Source organism: Coregonus clupeaformis, chromosome 18 (genome assembly GCF_020615455.1).
Source record: "Coregonus clupeaformis isolate EN_2021a chromosome 18, ASM2061545v1, whole genome shotgun sequence".
Classification (NCBI taxonomy): Eukaryota; Metazoa; Chordata; class Actinopteri; order Salmoniformes; family Salmonidae; genus Coregonus; species Coregonus clupeaformis.
The window spans coordinates 55,857,507-55,884,171 of NC_059209.1; the positions used below are offsets into that span (position 1 = coordinate 55,857,507).

The 26,665-nt window shown below is 44.0% G+C and overlaps 1 protein-coding gene across 2 annotated transcripts in view; it reads right to left on the bottom strand.

The window, feature by feature from the left end:
* Positions 1–547: 547 nt before the first annotated feature.
* Positions 548–26,665, bottom strand: part of LOC121550397 (lysine-specific demethylase 2B) — a 28,399-nt gene continuing 2,281 nt past the window's right edge. For both annotated transcript variants that reach the window (XM_041862634.2, XM_045226968.1), the window contains 9 exons: positions 7,119–7,343; positions 6,401–6,544; positions 5,332–5,418; positions 3,497–3,796; positions 2,507–3,318; positions 2,191–2,354; positions 1,890–2,051; positions 1,296–1,514; positions 548–1,013 (listed from right to left, as the gene is read on the bottom strand). In XM_041862634.2, coding sequence (XP_041718568.2) covers positions 832–1,013; positions 1,296–1,514; positions 1,890–2,051; positions 2,191–2,354; positions 2,507–3,318; positions 3,497–3,796; positions 5,332–5,418; positions 6,401–6,544; positions 7,119–7,343 — 2,295 coding nt within the window. In that variant the 3' untranslated portion in view covers positions 548–831. The remainder of the gene's footprint in view (positions 1,014–1,295; positions 1,515–1,889; positions 2,052–2,190; positions 2,355–2,506; positions 3,319–3,496; positions 3,797–5,331; positions 5,419–6,400; positions 6,545–7,118; positions 7,344–26,665) is intronic.

Here is a 26,665-nt window from a genome sequence, read left to right on the forward strand (position 1 = left end):
CTGATCTACTTCTTAGACTTGCTTTCAATGACAGATCTTTAACTATGTGAATTTGGTCAGGTCACCCAAAAAGTTACATATTGCAGCTGTAGACATTTATAACATATTTTATGATGGTCTTATTTTCATGTTTTAAGTAAAGTAAATCCAGTCCAAGTCAGTAACTACCATAAAACTTGTAATGTCAACTTCAGAAATTGGCACATGATATCAGGTAAAACACAGCATCCAAAAATATATATTACCATTGGTGTCAAGGCAAACTGATATAAAAGATCTGTAGGTCAATATTCAGTTCTAAGACATGTCATCTGGGATCTGTTCATATGTTGAAATCTGGAGTGTATATGGTACACATAAAGTTTCACTTAAACTTAAAATGTTTTGCCCAATTCATGAATTGTTGTATAAAACAAACCTAAATAATAGAAAACAAATTCCCCAACAAATTCAATACAACAAATAAACCTTAAATAAAGGTACAAACACAAAAAGAAAGACTCATGCAGGCTTTGTTTTCCTTCACCATCTCCTTCTGTCTAGTAGCTTTACATCTTCCCCTTATCAGTACAAGGATTCTGCAACATCCAGAAAGACATTGATGCAAAAATCTCCCCAGTCCATTTACACACCTCTGCTTCTCTCATCAACTCATGTGACATTGTTTGTTCAGAAATCTAACACAGTAGATTCTCCAATGAAGAGGAAATAAACATACAAAACCAACCAGTCCAGGCTTGATGGGGGAAACCTTGTCTTGCTCCATTTAGTGTAAAAGGTAGTTCTTTGTTGCTGTGTACATTTTGGCCTGTGTCAGTGTCCCTCAATGAACTAGCCGAGTTTCTGCAGTAATTTGTCCTCTTTGAGGCCAAACTGTACACTTACAGACATCTCTGCTATGAACTGTTCACAGGCCGTCTTGGTCACCTGTTTGCAGTAGCGCAGGTCAATGTGACAGATGCTTCCACAGCGCTTGAAGAAGGTAAGGGAATGGTCTGTCACCCTATTACAAACTGGAGGGGGAGACAAAAACAGAGCCAGGCATGAGGAAATGTGTACGGAGTCGAATTGAATATTATGTATGCTAAAATGCAACATAAAGACTTGCAAGCTATAGTTAAACTCTTAATATAAAATTGAGATAACAGACTAAGAATAAATACTTATTCTATATTAACAGACATAAAAATAAGAAAAATAGCAGAGTAACTAGAAACAGCCTCTGTGCTGTTATCTTAGCCCCTATAGCTCATACTGACGTTGTGAGAGTAGTGTGACTGACTGAGGGTTCCTACCTGACAGGTTGATCTCTGTGAGGGAGTCTCTGGTTGTCGTCCCTGCGGCCGTCAGCAGGTTGACCGACTGGTCATTGACGTGGTTGCAGTAGCTCAGGTCCAGTTGGGAAAGTACCGGCATATGTCTGATAATCAGACGCAGAGAGGCGTCTGTGATGTCCAGTCCGGCCAGACGTAAGTCCACAACGTTCCTCAGCTTACAACGGTTGTCCAACTGACCTGAGGGTGGAACAAAATATGAGTGATTTCCTGTCTCGCAGTCAAACATGGCGAGTAATGTAATTAATTTTGGTTAACATCCTTTAAATAAACACATGTGAACTATGTAGTCCCGTGTAGCTCAGTTGGTAGAGCATGGCGCTTGCAACGCCAGGGTTGTGGGTTCGATTCCCACGGGGGACCAGTATGAAAATATATGCACTCACTAACTGTAAGTCGCTCTGGATAAGAGCGTCTGCTAAATGACTCAAATGTAAAATCTAAAGATCCCCTCATGTTCTTCCTAATGGTCACACCCAGGAAAACCACCAGGGGGTGCTATAATACAGTCACGTCAATTTCACCTAACTCTCCCCTCCTGTTGCCGGTGGTTACCTGGTCTGTTGTCGGTCGGAGGCGAGAGCAGGTCCCTCATCTGGGCATCTTTGAGCCCCTCCACCCACTGCACATCGAGGGTTCGCAGCAGAGGGCAGCTAGAGGTGCAGAGGGCAGATACAGCCACCCACGAGCAACCTGAGAGCAGCAACACCCGCAGACCTGCAGGACAGAGCGGAGTAGTGTCAGAAGAGTTTCAACACTGAGATAGAATCACAGAGTGGTGGACAGTCTCTAATCTCGACCCAAAACATAGATTTCTGTCCCATAGATCAGAGTGTGACATGGTCATGGTACATACCTGGTAAGCGGTTTATAAGCCAGCTTAGTTGCTTCTTGGAGATGTTGGTCCAGCTGAGGTCCAGTGAGAGGGGCTGTCTGCGGATGATGCCACTCAGCATCAGGGGAGTGATAGATTTACAGCGGTTCAGATCGATTATGGTCCACAGTCTCTTATCACAGCACCTGGCAGAGATAGACAACAGAGATACACACTCTATTTGTAATGGACAGACGAATGTTTTAGATACTTGGTATATTTTAATCTAAGTGTTTCTTTATGTTTTTAAAAACCTGTGATGTGAAGTGTAACAGTCTGAGTAGAATGGAGCTCTCACCATCTGTTCCATGTCTTGCAGACACGCATGCAGATACACAGCTCCTTGTGTGTGACGTGTCCGAAGATCTTCATCCAGACCTCTCGCTGCACCGTGTGGGTTTTCCCATCCACCAAGGGCAGTCTGTCTGGTGGGGGGCTGATGGGTGGCGGCCGGATGACGTGGCGCTCCATTTGGACACACTTGGGTGGGGAGTGTGGGGGCAGGGGCCGGGTGCCAGGGGAGCTCCTGTTGAAGCCCAGAGGGGTGATCTGGCTGGGGTAGAAGTGGCGCAGCTCCCAGGGGGTGCCATTCATTTCCTTGGTCCAGAGGTGGGGGCGCTCCCCTCCTTGGTCACTGCTGTTGCGGAAGCCCCTCTTTGGCTCCTCATTCTCACTCTCTGGCTCCACCTTCAGGGGCTGGCGGTTCTCATTGGCTAGGCAGTCCTCAGTCTTCTGGATCTCCTGGTTCAGTGCTTTGCTCAGCTCTTTGCTCAGCTCCTTGTTGGGTAATCGGCGTTTGCGGCACGCTTTGGGACGTGGGCCTTTCTCCTGGGGTTCACTGCCCCCCTCACTGCTGGGGCCGGCCCATGGAGAGCTGCAGTGAGACTGATCACTGTCTAGAACAGGAGTTTTGAGAGGAGGCCTGGACAGGTTTGTCTTTGTGTCCTCGTCATCCCTGTCCTCTGCCTCCTCCTCGGTATCTCCTAAACGCCCTCTCCTCTCCAGGCCTCGCCGGTACAGAGAGGCCTTCTCCTCCTCATCCACCTCATCCTCCTCCTCCATCTTGATCTGATGAAGGAGTTTGGGGAACAGAGGTTCATCTGACTTTCCCTGTGGGGGATAGGAATGTTTAGTTAGAGAGCATGTTCAACTATGGATACCAGAGCACATAACATCCAAACATTTAACAAAAGGAGTTGCTTGGCACAGCATGAAAATGGCCACCTATAGTCAGAGTAACATTATACTAACAAACACAAACCACATGATGAAATCGGAGTCTCTCTACCTTCTTCCTCACACCAAAGTCCTCTTCATAGTCATCATCGAAGAGCTTTCTCTTCTTCCTCAGTTTGTCCTCAGGTCTGGGCCGAGGCAGGGTGCTGGGGGATAGGACAGGGGGTTGTCTGTGAAGGGGCTCCCATTCCTCAGGTCTGTGTCTGGGAGTCTCATCCCTCTCAGGCTTGCTCTTGGCTGTAGACGTAGAGGTGGACTCGCCCTCCTCCTTGACCGCCTTTTGCTCCCTCAGCAGAGAGCCAGGGAGGTTGGACGCATACTTGAACCCTGGTCCCCTTTTTTGCTTGCAGACCAAAAAGGTGGAAAAACAGGGGAGACAACTTTATACCTTTTGCTTATCACTACGGGGTCACCAAACTGAGCTACTGTACTTGTTTCACAAGAGTGAAACTAGATCGACTGTGACTACCACTTCTAGAGAATGAGGTGTTTGTTTCCCCTGTAACAGACAGGGCATTGGTAAGTAGCACAGTAAGTAAACTCAGCAAAAAAAGAAAATGTCCCTTTTTCAGGACCCTGTCTTTCAAAGATCATTTGTAGAAATCCAAATAACTTCACAGATTTTAGTTGTAAAGGGTTTAAACACTGTTTCCCATGCTTGTTTAATGAACCATAAACAACTAATGAACATGCACCTGTGGAACGGTTGTTAAGACATTAACAGCTTACAGACGGTAGACAATTAAGGTCACAGTAATGAAAACTTAGGACACTAAAGAGGCCTTTCTACTGACTCTGAAAAACACCAAAAGAAAGATGCCCAGGGTCCCTACTCATCTGCGTGAACGTGCCTTAGGCATGCTGCAAGGAGGCATGAGGACTGCAGATGTGGCCAGGGCAATAAATTGCAATGTCCGTACTGTGAGCCGCCTAAGACAGTGCTACAGGGAGACAGGACGGACAGCTGATCGTCCTCGCAGTGGCAGACCACATGTAACAACACCTGCACAGGATCGGTACATCCGAACATCACACCTGCGGGACAGGTACAGGATGGCAACAACAACTGCCCGAGTTAGACCAAGAACGCACAATCCTTCCATCAGTGCTCAGACTGTCCGCAATAGGCTGAGAGAGGCTGGACTGAGGGCTTGTAGGCCTGTTGTAAGGCAGGTCCTCACCATACATCACCGTCGCTGGACCAGACAGGACTGGCAAAAAGTGCTCTTCACTGACGAGTCGCGGTTTTGTCTCACCAGGGGTGAAGGTCGGATTCGCGTTTATCGTCGAAGGAATGAGTGTTACAGCGAGGCCTGTACTCTGGAGCGGGATTGATTTGGAGGTGGAGGGTCCGTCATGGTCTGGGGCGGTGTGTCATAGCATCATCGGACTGAGCTTGTTGTCATTGCAGGTAATCTCAACGCTGTGCGTTACAGGGAAGACATCCTCCTCCCTCATGCGGTACCCTTCCTGCAGGCTCATCCTGACATGACCCTCCAGCATGACAATGCCACCAGCCATACTGCTCATTCTGTGCGTGATTTCCTGCAAGAAAGGAATGTCAGTGTTCTGCCATGACCAGCGAAGAGCCCGGATCTCAATCCCATTGAGCACGTCTGGGACCCGTTGGATCGGAGGGTGAGGGCTAGGGCCATTCCCCCCAGAAATGTCCAGAAACTTGCAGGTGCCTTGGTGGAAGAGTGGGGTAACATCTCACAGCAAGAACTGGCAAATCTGGTGCAGCCCATGAGGAGGAGATGCACTGCAGTACTTAATGCAGCTGGTGGCCAAACACCAGATTCTGACTGTTACTTTTGATTTTGACTGTTACTTTTGATATTTCTGCACATACTTGAGGATAAATGATGAATTCATATAGGTACTCACTTTTCCTGTTTTCCCAGCGTAGTTGCATTTGGGACATTCCCAACAGTTAGGAAGTTCATCATTCACCACGCCAGAGGCATCTTTTACCTGAAAAGCATGAAGTAAAAGAGCTAGTTAAGAAGAAGGGCAGAACGGGAGTCTAGACTAAAGTACAATGTGTTCACCAGAGACAAACAGGGAACTGAAACCACTTAATGTGAGGCAGTTAAACACTTCCTTTTTTCTCAGACATTTAAAGTGAGAATATCTGGCAAACAACAACCTCTAACATCTGATATAAAGACCTTCTCACAAATTCCTATTATCAAAATGAAAAATGTATATTCTTCAGGAATCCTTTACCTACCACTTTAGAACATTATGTGCCTGGAATACCAAAGGCAGTCACAACTTCCCTTCATTTGAACAGGTTTGAGCAAGATCATGCTATGGTTTGGCAGAATGGTTGTTAAGAGTGCACGAGTGACTTTGCATTTTATTTGCATCCGGCTCGACCCGGCAATGTCAACAACACTGCAAAGTTGTATTCTTATGTCATGTGATTTCAGCTGGACACTTCTCCTTCCCAGAGACTATAGTAGCCTTCTGTAAGTCAATCTGGAGGAGGGAAATTGATGAGCTGGTTCAGTCAGTGTCAAACAACAACAGCAAGTCCCCACCACACCGCCTCAACAAGCTGCCTTGTAAAACTGTCTGAAAGTCAAACACAGTGAACCACCTGCCATTGGTACAGCAGCAAACATTCCAGGACACAGTATTGCCCTCATTTGAGTCACAAAGCATATCAAATCTCTCAACTGTATCATAAACATTTATTTTTTTATTTTTTTAGCAGACGCTCTTATCCAGAGCGACTTACAGGAGCAATTAGGGTTAAGTGCCTTGCTCAAGGGCACATCGACAGATTTTTCACCTAGTCGGCTCGGGGATTAGAACCAGCGACCTTTCGGTTACTGGCACAACGCTCTTAACCACTAAGCTACCATTCAGGTGAATCTCACTCACACAAATTATGAATCATCAAACTCCTCGTGTTCAGTCATGACTTGACATGCTCATCCTAGCTCACCTTTAAGCAGTTGGGGTGAACAATCTCACTGCAGATGGAGCACTCCATGAGCATGATGTTGAACTTGTCCTCCTCTTCCTCCAGTGTGTCCTCCTTACCTGCCTCTCCACACACAACACACACAGCCGTGTGGGGCAGGACAGGCTGCAAGGGACAAATACATATTCAGTGACAAACTAATTGAGTCAGACACATTGAGTCTACTATGCCGGTGCGCAATAATATTTTGAAAAAGTGTTCATAAGCTGCTACTGGGCATTCTGTTTCCTGTTTTAGGAGAATCAGTAACAGACATTGGCGACTATGCCAAGCCGTAGACAAATATCTACTGAATGGACTCAACAGAATCTAGAGACCATTGACAGATGAATGAGTCATACTGTGCCAAATAAAAATGTTAGCACTCACTTCCTGATGTCTCGCTCTGTATCATTGTACTTCTGGTTGGTTCTCTCTTACACTGACTCTTGTTTCTTGAACTGCATTGTTGGTTAAGGGCTTGTAAGTAAGCATTTCACGGTAAGGTCTACACCTGTTGTATTCGGCGCATGTTATTTGATTTAAACCCTGAACTGTGAACCTCTCATTATGGTTTGCATGTCAAATGCACAGTCTTTACATGTGGCACAGCACGGCATCATTGAATAAGACAATATTGGTTAACTGAACTCTCTGCTAAATAGTATGGATAATGAAAAGCCTGTGTGGTTTTACTCACTGCAATGCACTGCCTCATGATACAGGACTGTTTCATGCGCCCTGGTCCTCCAAACTTCTTCATGTCTTTACAGAAGTGACATTCTCCACATTCGGTTCGGAGGCATGCCTCACACTTTCGGCAGCGTGTTCTCCTGCGTCTGGCACCAGACGCACTGCGATTGGACGGCAGCTTGACCGCTGCTGACGTCCCCATCTTGGGCTTTGGCCGGTTGGCTGCATGTTGCTGCAGAGAGAAAAACTATAAAAATCAGGTTGAGGTGGGCAATTCAATGGACACCGTTGCCTAAGACAGTAACCTACCTTCTACTTCTATGGTCTAATTCCAGTCTAATTCTGACATCCATAAAGCTAGTGAGACGGTAGTGCAGGGGCCACCGGCTGTGAGCCACAAACCTTTCTAAATGACAATGCCAAATCTGTAAATCAGCTTTTGTCCCCCCCAAAAAAGATTCTCAATGCTCTTCACCCAAGCCTAGAGCCACCAAAACAATAAAACCATCAAAATGAGAGATTCCCTACACCATTACTGAGAAGCATTTCTTTGCTGCAGAGGCGAGTGTTTCCTTGGAAACACAGTTCCCCTGCTTTTCTTAACCATTTGAATAAAATAATGAGAGGAGATGGGAACTAGCAGAGACACACTGTACTTTAGCTTTAATGGGAGGGGTTCCGATTGTTTTGAAATGGATCACTTTCATGACTCCTCTCGCAGCAGTAAAGTACACATAGCTTGAGGCCATGGGAGATATGCTGGGGAAAAAAGTAACAGATGAATGTGCTGTAGATTGGGTTATTCATTCCCCTGGTGGCTGTTCTTACTGGCATTAAAAAAAATGTATGTGATGTGATCGATGAGTGCAATAGAAGGTAGATCCTAAGGGAGGGCCACTCTCCTTCCCTCACAGGCTATAGCAGCAGGAGTGGTGGATATGGAATAGAAATGGACCTTGAGTAGAATCTGCTGGTTGTCACAAAGAGCCCTCAGTCTCAGTCCCAGTCGAGCATGGTGGCTTGCCTCCTATCTCCTGTAAAGGACATCAGTGACCAGCACAGCTCATCTATAAAGGCCTATACAACGTTTACACAACCTACCAATTGCATGGTGTCCAAATATGACAGCTTTCAATCAATAGACACTGGATCAGTTTTCATCTAGAGGTTTGGAGGAAATATATTCTGTTGAACATACAGAACACGGCTCTTAATGACATTATCAGTGCTTTTCAATTAGAGAACACAGATAATTAAATACCAAAAGCTCAGTAACAAGAACTTCAAGGCACAGGGAGGGGTGTGAGGACAGTTGACTGCAGAAAATCCAAATCAACCACAATCTGTTATCAAGCACTGCAAAATCAGAAGGCTATCACACTCCTGTTAGGCTTAAGCAAGCATGTCAACACTGCATGCTTGTGTATTTCTGGCAAAAAAATATCTGCCACTGTATTAGCCAGTAAGTCCATCAATTAAAAGAAACATGAATCACAAGACAGCAACACACAGGTCCACCAAAAACATCTTACCACCTAGCAATGCTCCTCAATGAAGGATTCATCCACAACAGTGAAAACCTTCCACTCCCAAACTAAAACACTGAGATACACACGTCACAGCCCTTACATAATCATCCTCCTGGACAGATATGGTTAATAAGGACAAAAACCTCCATTTTACAAAAGCAGATGGAATTCTTGCTGCGGGCTTAAAGAGAAAGAAAAAAAAATAGAACAGGGTCATTGAGAACAAAGTGTTCCTTCATGAATACCAAAATAACATTTAACCGGGGACGGGAAACATACCACAAGAACATTCATCAGGAAGCTTTTCTTCAGGTTTGTAGAGTTGTTTTGATAACCTTTTACCTTTCATCTTTGGTCATCCTCAGGCATATATCCAGATCCAAACTGAGATTCTCAAACGTATTAGGTTGTTGACGACGCAACTTCCAACAGGGATTGGGAAATACAGACTACAATCTGATGCTTTTCATAATAAATATGATCAACCAATAAGTGTATGGAAAGACAGAGGAGGAAGACAGAGGCTGCAAATACTATGACTATCAGCATTGCACAACATTCAAATGCGATTGTGACATATTCCTGGCATTGTCTTGAACTGTTAAAATTCCTAGAACAGATATTTTTCAGTGACCTTTGAACAGAACTCTACAAAATTGTATCCAACACAACAGATCCTTAACATCAAACGCACTGATAGACCAACATGATCAATGTGTAGGCCCACTAGAATCCCATGTGTGCTGCATGACCTCTTTTCCCCTGGAACAAACAAACTCATCTTCACCCTGTCAGAGTGCTTGAGTAAAGTAGTTGATACTCTCTTACTCCAAATATTAAAAGCGGTGTGCAACAGCATCAGCATTATATGTGATTGATATAAAAAAATGACGTTCTTCAAAATTCTGTTCTACCAAGGGGGCATGAGTTTGTTTGTTTGTCTTAGGTAAGTACTCATTTTGTTTTAACCAAGTGGGTGAGTATAGTCTATATATGCCATGTTATGTGAAACCTCTGAATTACAAGAGAAAGCAGTAAATAGTGTGGCTAAATAATGAGTGATCCTCACTGGATGACACATCCATGAGTCATTGAAACTGATACTCACTGAGCCAGGTTATTCTCCTTCTCGTTTGACCCTCTTCCAAGAATCAAAAGTTAAATCTTTAAAAGGCCTAGTGCAATTCACAACGTGATTTTGCTGTGTTTATGATAGATATATACACACACACTACATTGCCAAAATTATGTGGACACCTGCTTGTCAAACATCGCATTCCAAAATCATGTGCATTAATATGGAGTTGGTCCCCCCTTTGCTGCTATAACAGCCTCCACTCTTCTGGGAAGGCTTTCCACTAGATGTTGGAACATTGCAGCGGGGACTTGCTTTCATTCAGCCACAAGAGCATTAGTGAGGTCAGGCACTGATGTTGGGCGATTAGGCCTGACTCGCAGTCGGTGTTCCAACTCATCTCAAAGGTGTTCGATGGGGTTGAGGTCAGGGGTCTGTGCAGGACAGTCAAGTTCTTCCACACCGATCTCAACAAACTATTTCTGTATGGACTCGCTTTATGCACGGGGGCATTGTCATGCTGAAACAGGAAAGGATCTTCCCCAAACTGTTGCCACAAAGTTGGAAGCACAGAATTGTCTAGAATGTCAATGTATGCTGTAGCATTAAGATTTCCCTTCACTGGAACTAAGGGGCCTAGCCTGAACCATGAAAAACAACCCCAGACCATTATTCCCCCACCACCAAACTTTACAGTTGGCACTATGCATTCGGGCAGGTAGCGTACTCCTGGCATCCGCCAAACCCAGATTTGTCTGTAGGACTGCAATATATCATTCCAGAGAATGCGTTTCCACTGCTCCAGAGTCCAATGGTGGCGATCTTTACACCCCTCCAGCTGATGCTTGGCATTACGCATGGTCATCTTAGGCTTGTGTGCGGCTGCTCGGCCATGGAAACCCATTTCATGAAGCTCCCGACGAACAGTTCTTGTGCTGACGTTGCTTCCAGAAGCAGTTTGAAACTCGGTAGTGAGTGTTGCAACGCGCTTCTGCACTCCGTGGTCCCATTCTGTGATCTTGTGTGGCCTACCACTTCACAATAACAGCACTTACAGTTGACCGGGGCCGCTCTAGCAGGGCAGAAATTTGACGACCTGACTTGTTGGAAAGGTGGCATCCTATGACGGTGCCACGATGAAAGTAACTGAGCTCTTCAGTATGGGCCATTACGCCGCCAATGTTTATCTATGGAATTTACATGGCTGTGTGCTCCATTTTACATTTTACATTTACATTTTAGTCATTTAGCAGACGCTCTTAACCAGAGCGACTTACAGTTAGTGAACACATATATATATTTTTTATACTGGCCCCCCGTGGGAATCGAACCCACAACCCTGGCGTTGCAAACACCATGCTCTATCAACTGAGCTACATCCCTGCCGGCCATTCCCTCCCCTACCCTGGACGACGCTGGGCCAATTGTGCGCCGCCCATGAGTCTCCTGGTCGCGGCCGGCTGCGACAGAGCCTGGATTCGAACCAGGATCTCTAGTGGCACAGTTAGCACTGCGATGCAGTGCCTTAGACCACTGCGCCACTCAGTGTGCAACAGCATCAGCATTATATGTGATTGATATAAAAAAATGACGTTCTTCAAAATTCTGTTCTACCAAGGGGGCATGAGTTTGTTTGTTTGTCTTAGGTAAGTACTCATTTTGTTTTAACCAACAAGTGGGTGAGTATAGTCTATATATGCCATGTTATGTGAAACCTCTGAATTACAAGAGAAAGCAGTAAATAGTGTGGCTAAATAATGAGTGATCCTCACTGGATGACACATCCATGAGTCATTGAAACTGATACTCACTCACTCCATTTTATACACCTGTCAGCAATGGGTGTGGCTGAAATAGCCGAATCCACTAATTTGAAGGGGTGTCCACATACTTTTGGCCATGTAGTGAGCGAAATCTATATATACACAATTGAAGTCAGAAGTTTACATACACTTTAGCCAAATACATTTAAACTCAGTTTTTCACAATTCCTGACATTTAATCCTAGTAAAAATTACTAGTCTTAGGTCAGTTACGATCACCACGTTATTTTAAGAATGTGAAATGTCAGAATAATAATAGAGAATTATTTATTTCAGCTTTTATTTATTTCATCACATTCCCAGTGGGTCAGAAGTTTACATACACTCAATCGGTAGCATTGCCTTTAAATTGTTTAACTTGGGTCAAATGTTTCGGGTAGACTTCCACAAGCTTCACACAATAGGTTGGGTGAATTTTGGCCCATTCCTCCTGACAGAGCTGGTGTAACTGAGTCAGGTTTCTAGGCCTCCTTGCTCACACATGCTTTTTCAGTTCTGCACAAACATTTTCTATAGGATTGAGGTCAGGGATTTGTGATGGCCACTCCAATACCTTGACTTTGTTGTCCTTAAGCCATTTTGCCACAACTTTGGAAGTATGCTTGGGGTCATTGTCCATTTGGAAGACCCATTAGCGACCAAGCTTTAACTTCCTGACTGATGTCTTGAGATGTTGCTTCAATATATCCACATAATTTTCCTTCCTCATGATGCCATCTATTTTGTGAAGTGCACCAGTCCCTCCTGCAGCAAAGCACCCCCACAGCATGATGCTGCCACCCCCGTGCTTCACGGTTTGGATGGTGTTCTTCGGCTTGCAAGCAACCCCCTTTTTCCTCCAAACATAACAATGGTCATTATGGCCAAACAGTTATATTTTTGTTTCATCAGACCAGAGGACATTTCTCCAAAAAGCACGATATTTTTCCCATGTGCAGTTGCAAACCGTACTCTGGCTTTTTTATGGCGGTTTTGGAGCAGTGGCTTCTTCCTTGCTGAGCGGCCTTTCAGGTTATGTTGATATAGGACTCGTTTTACTGTAGATATAGATACTTTTGTACCTGTTTCCTCAAGCATCTTCACAAGGTCCTTTGCTGTTGTTCTGGGATTTATTTGCACTTTTCGCACCAAAGTACGTTCATCTCTAGGAGACAAAACGCGTCTCCTTCCTGAGCGGTATGATGGCTGCGTGGTCCCATGGTGTTTATACTTGCGTAATATTGTTTGTACAGATGAACGTGGTACCTTCAGGCGTTTTGAAATTGCTCCCAAGGATGAACCAGACTTGTGGAGGTCTACAATTCTTTTTCTGAGGTCTTGGCTGATTTCTTTTGATTTTCCCATGACGTCAAGCAAAAAGGCACTGAGTTTACATTTACATTTTAGTCATTTAGCAGACGCTCTTATCCAGAGCGACTTACAGTTAGTGAGTGCATACATTTTCATACTTTTCATAGTATACACATCCACAGGTACACCTCCAATTGACTCAAATGATATCAATTAGCCTATCAGAAGCTTCTAAAGCCATGACATCATTTTCTGGAATTTTCCAAGCTGTTTAAAGGCACAGTCAACGTAGTGTATGTAAACTTCTGACCCACTGGAATTGTGATACAGTGAATTATAAGTGAAATAATCTGTCTGTAAACAATTGTTGGAAAAATGACTTGTGTCATGCACAAAGTAGATGTCCTAACCGACTTGTCAAAACTAATTTGTTAACAAGAAATTTGTGGAGTGGTTGAAAAACGAGTTTTAATGACTCCAACCTAAGTGTATGTAAACTTCCGACTTCAACTGTACACACACACACAGAACAAAAATATAAAATGCAACATGCAACAATTTCAAAGATTTTACTGAGTTACAGTTCAAATAAGGAATCAATCATTTGAAATAAATTAATTAGGCCCTAATCTACGCATTTACATGACTGGGAATACAGATATGCATCTGTTGGTGACATATACAGTGAGGGAAAAAAGTATTTGATCCCCTGCTGATTTTGTACATTTGCCCACTGACAAAGAAATGATCAGTCTATAATTTTAATGGTAGGTTTATTTGAACAGTGAGAGACAGAATAACAAAAAACGCATGTCAGAAATGTTATAAATTGATTTGCATTTTAAATTAGGGAAATAAGTATTTGACCCCCTCTCAATCAGAAAGATTTCTGGATCCCAGGTGTCTTTTATACAGGTAACGAGCTGAGATTAGGAGCACACTCTTAAAGGGAGTGCTCCTAATCTCAGCTTGTTACCTGTATAAAAGACACCTGTCACAGAAGCAATCAATCAATCAGATTCCAAACTCTCCACCATGGCCAAGACCAAAGAGCTCTCCAAGGATGTCAGGGACAAGATTGTAGACCTACACAAGGCTGGAATGGACTACAAGACCATCGCCAAGCAGCTTGGTGAGAAGGTGACAACAGTTGGTGCGATTATTCGCAAATGGAAGAAACACAAAATAACTGTCAATCTCCCTCGGCCTGGGGCTCCATGCAAGATCTCACCTCGTGGAGTTGCAATGATCATGAGAACGGTGAGGAATCAGCCCAGAACTACACGGGAGGATCTTGTCAATGATCTCAAGGCAGCTGGGACCATAGTCACCAAGAAAACAATTGGTAACACACTACGCCGTGAAGGACTGAAATCCTGCAGCGCCCGCAAGGTCCCCCTGCTCAAGAAAGCACATACAGTGGGGAAAAAAAGTATTTAGTCAGCCACCAATTGTGCAAGTTCTCCCACTTAAAAAGATGAGAGAGGCCTGTAATTTTCATCATAGGTACACGTCAACTATGACAGACAAATTGAGGAAAGAAAATCCAGCAAATCACATTGTAGGATTTTTTATGAATTTATTTGCAAATTATGGTGGAAAATAAGTATTTGGTCACCTACAAACAAACAAGATTTCTGGCTTTCACAGACCTGTAACTTCTTCTTTAAGAGGCTCCTCTGTCCTCCACTCGTTACCTGTATTAATGGCACCTGTTTGAACTTGTTATCAGTATAAAAGACACCTGTCCACAACCTCAAACAGTCACACTCCAAACTCCACTATGGCCAAGACCAAAGAGCTGTCAAAGGACACCAGAAACAAAATTGTAGACCTGCACCAGGCTGGGAAGACTGAATCTGCAATAGGTAAGCAGCTTGGTTTGAAGAAATCAACTGTGGGAGCAATTATTAGGAAATGGAAGACAAAGAAGACCACTGATAATCTCCCTCGATCTGGGGCTCCACGCAAGATCTCACACCGTGGGGTCAAAATGATCACAAGAACGGTGAGCAAAAATTCCAGAACCACACGGGGGGACCTAGTGAATGACCTGCAGAGAGCTGGGACCAAAGTAACAAAGCCTACCATCAGTAACACACTACGCCGCCAGACTCAAATCCTGTAGTGCCAGACGTGTCCCCCTGCTTAAGCCAGTACATGTCCAGGCCCGTCTGAAGTTTGCTAGAGTGCATTTGGATGATCCAGAAGAGGATTGGGAGAATGTCATATGGTCAGATGAAACCAAAATATAACTTTTTGGTAAAAACTCAACTCGTAGTGTTTGGAGGACAAAGAATCCAAAGAACACCATACCTAGTGTGAAGCATGGGGTGGAAACATCATGCTTTGGGGCTGTTTTTCTGAAAAGGGACCAGGACGACTGATCCGTGTAAAGGAAATAATGAATGGGGCCATGTATCGTGAGATTTTGAGTGAAAACCTCCTTCCATCAGCAAGGGCATTGAAGATGAAACGTGGCTGGGTCTTTCAGCATGACAATGATCCCAAACACACCGCCCGGGCAACGAAGGAGTGGCTTCGTAAGAAGCATTTCAAGGTCCTGGAGTGGCCTAGCCAGTCTCCAGATCTCAACCCCATAGAAAATCTTTGGAGGGAGTTGAAAGTCCGTGTTGCCCAGCGACAGCCCCAAAACATCACTGCTCTAGAGGAGACCTGGATGGAGGAATGGGCCAAAATACCAGCAACAGTGTGTGAAAACCTTGTGAAGACTTACAGAAAACGTTTGACCTGTGTCATTGCCAACAAAGGGTATATAACAAAGTATTGAGAAACTTTTTTTATTGACCAAATACATATTTTCCACCATAATTTGCAAATAAATTCATTAAAAATCCTACAATGTGATTTTCTGGATTTTTTTCCTCATTTTGTCTGTCATAGTTGACGTGTACCTATGATGAAAATTACAGGCCTCTTTCACCTTTTTAAGTGGGAGAACTTGCACAATTGGTGGCTGACTAAATACTTTTTTCCCCCCACTGTATACATGCCCGTCTGAAGTTTGCCAATGAACATCTGAATGATTCAGAGGAGAACTGGGTGAAAGTGTTGTGGTCAGATGAGACCAAAATTGAGCTCTTTGGCATCAACTCAGCTGTTTAATCAGCTTCTTGATATATGTCACACCTGTCAGGTGGATGGATTATCTTGGCAAAGGAGAAATGCTCACTAACAGGGATGTAAACAAATTTGTGCACAACATTTGACAGAAACAAGCTTTTTGTGCGTATGGAAAATATCTGGGATCTTTTATGTCAGCTCATGAAGCATGGGACCAACACTTAACATGTTGCGTTTATATTTTTGTTCAGTGTAGAGCCACACTATGAGGTTGGATTAATACTGTGAAATTGTGAAAATGATTCTAATGCCGTTTTAGAGTAAGAGCTGTTTGAAAACTTCGTCTGAAATTTCAGCCAGTTTTGATGAAAGTTTTGGCCTGCCTGGCAACATCAGCAGGCGGTATATGTTAAGACCATTAAAACCCCCCAAGGTCGATGTCAGCGCCCACCCCCAACGGAAATCTAATTAGCATAATAATAAAAAAACTCATAGAAAATCCATCAGTTTGGCCTCCCGAGTGCTGCAGCGGTCTAAGGCACTGCATCCCAGTGCTTGAGGCGTCACTACAGACCCGGGTTCGAGCCCAGGCTGTCACAACCGGCCGTGACTGGGAGTCCCATAGGGCGGCGCACAATTGGCCCAGTGTCGTCCGGGTTAGGGGAGGGTTTGGCCGTGGGGGCTTTACTTGGCTCATTGTGCTCTAGCGACTCCTTGTGGCAGGCCGTCAGTTGAACGGTGTTTCCTTCGGCACATTGGTGCGGCTGGCTTCCGGGTTAAGCGGGCAGGTGTTAAGAAGCGCGGTTTGGCGGGTCATGTTTCGGAGGACGCATGACTCGACCTTCGCCTCTCCTGAGCCCGTTGGGGAGTTGCAGCGATGAGACAAGATCGTAATTGGATCGCAATTGGAGATCACGAAATTGGGGAGAAAAAGGGTGTAAAATACAACCAATTAATTTGTTTACTTCCATCAGTTTAAGCCACAGATATGTTTTTTTGTGTGCACAGTCCACCGCATCCGCCAATGTCGCACTTCCGCATCTGCAGTGAAAGAGCTAGAGCTGTCAGACCATGAGACATTCCGAAAATCGGTCTTTTCACAACATCGTCTGTAGCGTCCGAACGGTTTGGCCTACAAACTATTATGACCCCTCTATGGAATGATGACTCTCACGAACATGTGCATGTCGGTTGTTTTGCAACAAATGTTTCCTGATCTTTCATATATACAGTACCAACCACACCTACTCATTCAAGGGTTTTTCTTTATTTTTACTATTTTCTACATTGTAGAATAATAGTGAAGACATCAAAACTATGAAATAACACATATGGAATCATGTAGTAATAAAAAAAAAGTGTTAAATCAAAATATATTTTCTATTTTTGATTCTTTAAAGTAGCCACCCTTTGCCTTGATGACAGCTTTGCACACTCTTGGCATTCTCTCAACCAGCTGCATGAGGTAGTCACCTGGACTGCATTTCAATTAACAGGTGTGCCTTCTTAAAAGTTAATTTGTAGAATTTCTTTCCTTCTTAATGCGTTTGAGCCAATCAGTTGTGTTGTGACAAGGTAGGGGGGGTATACAGAAGATATCCCTATTTGGTAAAAGACCAAGTCCATATTATGGCAAGAACAGCTCAAATAAGCAAAGAGAAATTACAGTCCATCATTACTTTAAGACATGAAGGTCAGTCAATAGAGAACATTTCAAGAACTTTGAAAGTTTCTTCAAGTGCAGTCACAATAACCATCAAACGCTATGATGAAACTGGCTTAATGAGGACCACCACAGGAAAGGAAGACCCAGAGAAACCAAGATTTGGCCTGAATGCCAAGCGTCACGTCTGGAGGAAACCTAGCACCATCCCTACGGTCAAGCATGGTGGTGACAGAATCATGCTGTGGGGATGTGTTTCAGCGGTACAGAGTGATCCTTGATGAAAACCTGCTCCAGAGCACTCAGGACCTCAGATTGGGACAACGGTTCACCTTCCAACAGGACAACAACCCTAAGCACACATCCAAGACAACGCAGGAGTGGCTTTGGGACAAGCCTCTGAATGTCCTAGAGCTCGGGTGGAACGCGATCTAACATCTCTGGAGAGACCTGAAAATAGCTGTGCAGCAACACTCCCCATCCAACCTGACAGAGCTTGAGAGGACCTGCAGAGAAGAATGGGAGAAACTCTCCAAATACAGGTGTGCCAAGCAAAGCTTGTAGCGTCATACCCCAAAAGACTCAAGGCTGTAATCGCTGCCAAAGGTGCTTCAACAAATCTGTGCCTCGACACAATGCGGTCTCGGAGTTCTACGGACAATTCCTTCGACCTCATGGCTTGGTTTATGCTCTGACATGCACTGTCAACTGTGGGAACTTATATAGACAGGTGTGTGCCTTTCCAAATCATGTCCAATCACTTGAATTTACCACAGTTGGACTCCAATCAAGTTGTAGAAACATCTCAAGGATGGTCAACGGAAACAGGATGCACCTGAGCTCAATCTCGAGTCTCATAGCAAAGGATCTGAATACTTACAGTTGAAGTCGGAAGTCATTAAAACTCGTTTTTCAACCACTCCACAAATTTCTTGTTAACATTAACATTTAAGTCATTTAGCAGACGCTCTTATCCAGAGCGACTTACAAATTGGTGCATTCAACTTAGGATAGCCAGTGGGACAACCACTCTTTTTTCCCTTCTTTTTTTAATGGGGGGGTGAGGGAGGGGGAGTAGAAGGATTACTGTTATACTATTCCAGGTATTCCTTAAAGAGGTAGGTTTTCAAGTGTCTCCGGAAGGTGGTCAGTGACTCCGCTGTCCTGGCGTCGTGGGGGAGCTTGTTCCACCATTGGGGTGCCAGAGCAGCGAATAGCTTTGACTGGGCTGAGGGGGAACTGTGCTTCCGTAGAGGTAGGGGGGCTAGCAGGCCAGAGGTCGATGAACGTAGTGCCCTCGTTTGGGTGTAGGGTCTGATCAGAGCCTGAAGGTAAGGAGGTGCCGTTCCCCTCACAGCGCCGTAGGCAAGCACCATGGTTTTGTAGAAGATGCGAGCTTCAACTGGAAGCCAGTGGAGTGTGCGGAGGAGCGGGGTGACATGAGAGAACCTGGGAAGGTTGAACACCAGACGGGCTATAGTTGTTAACAAACTATAGTTTTGGCAAGTCGGTTAGGACATCTACTTTGTGCATGACACAAGTAATTTTTCCAACAATTGTTTACAGATTTCACTTATAATTCACTGTATCACAATTCCAGTGGGTCAGAAGTTTACATACAATAAGTAACTTATTGTGGGAAGCTTGTGGAAGGCTACCCGAAACGTTTGACCCAAGTTAAACAATTTAAAGGCAATGCTACCAAATACTAATTGAGTGTATGTAAACTTCTGACCCACTGGGAAAATGAAAGAAATAAAGCTGAAGTAAAATCACTCTCTACTATTATTCTGACATTTCATATTCTTAAAATAAAGTGGTGATCCTAACTGACCTAAAACAGGGAATTTTTACTAGGATTAAATGTCAGGAATTGTGAAAAACTGAGTTTAAACGTATTTGGCTAAGGTGTATGTAAACGTCCGACTTCAACTGTATGCAAATAAGGCATTTCTGTTTTTTTTTATACATTTGCAAACATTTCTATAAACCTGTTTTCACTTTGTCATTATGGGGTACTGTGTGTAGATTGATGAGGGAAAAATCATTGAATAAATTTTTGAATAAGTCTGTAATGTAACAAAATGTGGAAAAAGTCAACGGGTCTGAATACCTTCCAAATGCACTGTAGCAGTAAGACTAAAATAATTTTTGGGGCATACTTCAGCTTAGACTGGGTTAATTAAAGAGTTTCATTCCTCTCTGCCAATAACAGCTAGATTTCAGGTTACAAATCCCTCCCATTACGCTCATCCAATTAGGCCTCTCACTCAGACCACTGCCAGACAGTCCTAGCAAATGTATTGTTCAAGCAATGTGTTTATTTTTTTACCAGTTTAATTAAATTAATTGTTACCCAGAAATTATTTTATTGCATTGGGCCTTTAAGACATTTATATAGTCTCCCTGGTCTGAAATAGTACGGAATAGAAACAAAAGTATGAACACTAATGTGTTTGTCTACAGAGTCTTGACCTTTAATAGTTCAAGACAAGGAACAAAAACAAAACAACTGACCAGCACTTACTGTAACTTGGCTGAATAATGTGCTAGGAATGTTAGGTTGGTTTGTTGAGGCCCTCAAACACTAGGCCTAGATGGGGGCCTGATCTGAGTAAGGCCCTCCGACTCACAGATTCACTGTGGATATCAGTGCTATGGGAGGTAGTCACATGGTTCACCTTCTGCCTGGCTCCAGTGGACCACAGCACACCACAGCACACAAAGGGGAGGTGAAGTCTTTGACATCTATACAACTGTGCCAAAATAATAAGAATGAAATAACCTTCATGAACAATGGACTGTGTGAGAGGGTTTAATGGGACATTTCACAATTTTTCTACTTCACATTCATCATCTCCAGCACCACCCCAAACTCAACATAATGTGAAAATGGATCGTTTCTATGTTTTGTAGTAAAAAAGATGGAAGATACATTTTTCCAATGACGTCGGTGTGCATCATGTGATTTTAACCAATTTTAAATAGGCATTGTCTACTAATTGGTTGATGTAATTGGAAACACTTACAGTAGGGAGAACAAGTATTTGATACACTGCCGATTTTGCAGGTTTTCCTACTTACAAAGCATGTAGAGGTCTGTAATTTTTATCATAGGTACACTGAAACTGTGAGAGACGGAATCAAAAAAAAAATCCAGAGAATCACATTGTATGATTTTTAAGTAATTAATTAGCATTTTATTGCATGACATAAGTATTTGATACATCAGAAAAGCAGAACTTAATATTTGGTACAGAAACCTTTGTTTGCAATTACAGAGATCATACGTTTCCTGTAGGTCTTGACCAGGTTTGCACACACTGCAGCAGAAATTTTGGCCCACTCCTCCATACAGAACTTCTCCAGATCCTTCAGGTTTCGGGGCTGTCGCTGGGCAATACGGACTTTCAGCTCCCTCCAAAGATGTTCTATTGGGTTCAGGTCTGGAGACTGGCTAGGCCACTCCAGGATCTTGAGATGCTTCTTACGGAGCCACTCCTTAGTTGCCCTGGCAGTGTGTTTCGGGTCGTTGTCATGCTGGAAGACCCAGCTACGACCCATCTTCAATGCTCTTACTGAGGGAAGGAGGTTGTCCTCCCCTCAATACGGTGCAGTCGTCCTGTCCCCTTTGCAGAAAAGCATCCCCAAAGAATGATGTTTCCACCTCCATGCTTCACGGTTGGGATGGTGTTCTTGGGGTTGTACACATCCTTCTTCTTCCTCCAAACACGGCGAGTGGAGTTTAGACCAAAAAGCTCTATTTTTGTCTCATCAGACCACATGACCTTCTCCCCATTCCTCCTCTGGATCATCCAGATGGTCATTGGCAAACTTCAGACGGGCCTGGACATGCGCTGGCTTGAGCAGGGGGACCTTGCATGCGCTGCAGGATTTGAATCCATGACGGCGTAGTGTGTTACTAATGGTTTTCTTTGAGACTGTGGTCCCAGCTCTCTTCAGGTCATTGACCAGGTCCTGCCGTGTAGTTCTGGGCTGATCCCTCACCTTCCTCATGATCATTGATGCCCCACGAGGTGAGATCTTGCATGGAGCCCCAGACCGAGGGTGATTGACCGTCATCTTGAACTTCTTCCATTTTCTAATAATTGCGCCAACAGTTGTTGCCTTCTCACCAAGCTGCTTGCCTATTGTCCTGTAGCCCATCCCAGCCTTGTGCAGGTGTACAATTTTATCCCTGATGTCCTTACAAAGTTATCTGGTCTTGGCCATTGTGGAGAGGTTGGAGTCTGTTTGATTGAGTGTGTGGACAGGTGTCTTTTATACAGGTAACGAGTTCAAACAGGTGCAGTTAATACAGGTAATGAGTGGAGAACAGGAGGGCTTCTTAAAGAAAAACTAACAGATCTGTGAGAGCCGGAATTCTTACTGGTTGGTAGGTGATCAAATACTTATGTCATGCAATAAAATGCAAATTAATTACTTAAAAATCATACAATGTGATTTTCTGGATTTTTGTTTTAGATTCCGTCTCTCACAGTTGAAGGGTACCTATGATAAAAATTACAGACCTCTACATGCTTTGTAAGTAGGAAAACCTGCAATATCGGCAGTGTATCAAATACTTGTTCTCCCCACTGTATCTTCCTCTCTTTTTTACTGCATCACATATGTTGATGTTGGGGTGGTGCTGGAGATGATGAATATGAAGTAGATTTTTTTTTTTTTTCCCTTTAATGCACTGGGCTTCCTAGCTCATAGCCCCCTGGAAAACATAATTTATCGGTTTATTCAAGATGAGAGAGCAAGGAGTTTGAAGCTGGGTTGTGTTTGATTCAGTACTCAGCTAAACAATCCTACATCTTCCTCCATAAGGTCCTGGATCCCACTGGTCTAGCAGGTATTTTCTGCTTGTGGGGTAACCTACAACTAAACGTAGCCAAACAGGCAAGAGCGGTCAAGTGCTGTAAGAGCTAACCGTTTATCTTTTTCTTAGGGGGGGGGGGTTTAAATCTGTTATGGAATTGGTGGCAGAGAGAAAAATACTTGCTGTTTTTTTCTATACATTTTCCCCATGGAGCTAAAGAATTTTGCAGTTTGAAAGCACATTTTGGCATGGCTAATTCTGTGTTCTTATGCTCAAACATAACAAAACCAATGGGGAACCCACGTACCCTGCGTATCCTAAATTAGTTTTTAGAACTTTATATTCTACCTGACTATCTAGCTTTTATTTAGGTTATTCCTAATTCTCAAAGATTGTACGTAAATATACAGTGCATTTGGAAAGTATTCAGACTTTCACATTTTGTTACGTTACAGCCTTATTCTAAAATGGATTTAAAAAATAATAAATCCGGGGCCACCAGAGAGGCGCAGCACTACACTGCAGTGCTAGAGGCGTCACTACAGACCCAGGTTCGATCCCATGCTGTGTTGCAGCCGGCCGCGACCGGGAGACCCATGAGGCAGCGCACATTGGCCCAGCGTTGTCCGGGTTAGGGGAGGGTATGGCCGACCGGGATTTCCTTTTTACGAATAAAAAAACAGAAATACCTTATTTACATAAGCATTCAGACCCTTTGCTATGAGACTCGAAATTGAGCTCAGGTGCATCTTGTTTCCATTGACAATCATTGAGATGTTTCTACAACTTGGAGTCCACCTGTGGTAAATTCAATTGATTGGACATGATTCAGAAAGGCACACACCTGTCTATATAAAGGTCCCACAGTTGAAACTGCATGTCAGAGCAAAAACCAAGCCATGAGGTCGAAGGAATTGTCCGTAGAGCTCATGGACAGGACTGTGTCGAGGCACAGATCTGGGGAAGGGTACTAAAACATTTATGCAGCATTGAAGGTCCCCAAGAACACAGTGGCCTCCATCATTCTTAAATGGAAGAAGTTTAGAACCACCAAGACTCTTTCTAGAGCTGACCGCTCGGCCAAAATGAGCAATCGGGGGAGAAGGGCCATGGTCAGGGAGGTGACAAAGAACACGATGGTCACTGACAGAGCTCCAGAGTTCCTCTGTGGAGATGGGAGAACCTTCCAGAAGGACAACCATCTCTGCAGCACTCCACCAATCAGGCCTTTATGGTAGTGGCCAGACGGAAGCCACTCCTCAGTAAAAGGCATGAAAGCCTGCTTGGAGTTTGCCAAAAGTCACCTAAAGACTCTCAGGCCATAAGAAACAAGATTCTCTGGTCTGAATGCTAAGCATAACGTCTGGAGGAAACCAGGCACCACTCATCACCTGGCCAATTCCATCCCTATGGTGAAGCATGGTGGTGGCAGCATCATGCTGTGGGGATGTTTTTCAGCGGCAGGGACTGGGAGACTAGTCAGGATCGAGGGAAAGATGAACGGAGCAAAGTACAGAGAGCTGCTTGATGAAAACATGCTCCAAAGCGCTCGGGACCTCAGATTGGGGCAAAGGTTCACCTTCCAACAGGACAAGGACCCTAAGCACACAGCCAAGACAACGCAGGAGTGGCTTTGGGCCAAGTCTCTGAATGTCCTTGAGAGGCATAGCCAGTGCCCGGAGTTGAACCTTATCGAACATCTCTGGAGAGACCTGAAAATAGCTGTGCAGCGACGTTCTCCATCCAACCTGACAGAGCTTGAGAGGATCTGCAGAGAAGAATGGGAGAAACTCCCCAAATACAGGTGTGCCAACAGGACAATGACCCAAAGCACAGCTCCAAACTATGCAATAACTATTTAGGGAAGAAGCAGTCAGCTGGTATTCTGTCTATAAAGGAGTGACCAGCAGTCACCGGATCTCAACCCTGTTGAGGTGTTGTGGGAAAAGCTTGACCGTATGGTACGTAAGAAGTGCCCATCAAGCCAATCCAACTTGTGGGAGGTGCTTCAGGAAGCATGGGGTGAATCTCTTCAGATTACCTCAACAAATTGACAACAGCTGCAAGTCTCTTGGGGTGTCTATATAAGCTTGGCACATCTAGCCACTGGGATTTTTGCCCATTCTTCAAGGCAAAACTGCTCCAGCAAGTTGGATGGGTTCTGCTGGTGTACAGCAATCTTTAAGTCATACCACAGATTCTCAACTTCTGGGCTTTGACAAGGCCATTCCAAGACATTTAAATGTTTCCCCTTAAACCACTCGAGTGTTACTTTAGCAGTATGCTTAGGGTCATTGTCCTGCTGGAAGGTGAACCTCTGTCCCAGACTCAAATCTCTGGAAGACAAACAGGTTTCCCTCAAGAATTTCCCTGTATTAAGCGCCATCCATCATTCCTTCAATTCTGACCAGTTTCCCAGTCCCTGCCGATGAAAAACATCCCCACAGCATGATGCTGCCACCACCATGCTTCACCGTAGGGATGGTGCCAGGTTTCCTCCAGACGTGACGCTTGGCATTCAGGCCAAGGAGTTCAATCTTGGTTTCATCAGACCAGAGAATCTTGTTTCTCATGGTCTGAGAGTCTTTAGGTGACTTTTGGCAAACTCCAAATGGGCTGTCACGTGCCTTTTACTTTGGAGTGGCTTCCGTCTGGCCACTCTACCATAAAGGCCTGATTGGTGGAGTGCTGCAGAGATGGTTGTCCTTCTGGAAAGTTCTCCCATCTCCACAGAGGATCGCTGGAGCTCTGTCAGTGACCATCGGGTTCTTGGTCACCTCCCTGACCAAGGCCCTTCTCCCCCGATTGCTCAGTTTGGCCGGGCGGCCAGCTCTAGGAAGAGTCGTGGTGGTACCAAACTTCTTCCATTTAAGAATGATGGAGGCCACTGTGTTCTTCAGGACCTTCAAAGCTACAGAAAGTTTTTGGTACCCGTCCCCAGATCTGTGCCTCGACACAATCCTGTCTCTGAGCTCTACAGACAATTTATTCGACCTCATGGCTTGATTTTTGCTCTGACATGCACTGTCAACTGTGGGACCTTATATAGACAGGTGTGTGCCTCCCCAAATCATGTCCAATCAATAGAAATTTACCGCAGGTGGACTCCAATGAAGTTGTAGAAGCATCTCAAGGATGATCAATGGAAACAGGATGCACCTGAGCTCAATTTCAAATCTCATAGCAAAGGGTCTGAATACTTAAGTAAATAAGGTATTTCTGTTTTTTTATTTGTAATACATTTGCAAAAAGGTTTTTGCTTTGTCATTATGGGGTATTGTGTGTAGATTGCTGAGGATGTTTTTGTATTTAATAAATTTTAGAATAAGGCTGTAACATAACAAAATGTGGAAAAAGTCAAGGGGTCTGAATACTTTCCGAAGGCACTGTATGTATGTGTGTATATATATATATATATATATATATATATATATATATATATATATATATATATATATGAGAATTACATTTTCTACATACTTTGTCTGGTTTGAGTCATTCACGTTTACACTGAAATCATTTTTCCATCCCGAAAATGTATAAAAATATGTAATTAATAAATTGCGGTGCGCCACTGCTAAATGAATATAGGGGAAACACTGGCTGCTCATTGTTCCCTCTCCCCATCCCCCTCTTAAAAGGCACGGAGCATGGTGAGGTGTGAGTTATATGAGCAATGAGAGGGACAAGAAAATCACCTTATGTGAGAACAATTCACAGGATATGAGGTATTTTCTTAGTGATCCAGATAGTTGAGACATGGAAGAAATAAGTATGTGTATAAAGAGAGCTAGACCTGAATGTGACATAATGGAGCTACAGCAGGCATGGTCTGAGGTAGTGTAAACTATTTACTTTAGTTTAAGTAACAAACTGTCAATACTGAGCCTGAGGTGAAGTGAAAGGCCCCACATGTACAGGCATGCTGCCTCCTACACTACTCTCCCACACCCTCACTGTTCACACAAAAATACCAGTCACAATGGCCGATCCTTTTCCATAATCACAGTAGTTTGACCAAGAACATAATCTGACAGGTCAGTGTGACATAAACATCTAGTAGGCAACAGAGAGACCACAAAAACTGAGCTCTGAGGATCCTGGATCACATAAGAAAATCAAGTATGGAGATCAAATAACTAACGTTACTTTGGTGGGTAGCTCATTCCTTTCTTTATTCGGTCTGTCTGAGATAAATCGCCTGGATACGACAAGAGCCAGAGACAGGAGAAGGTGTCTGTCTTAAGACCTGTGAAATAGCT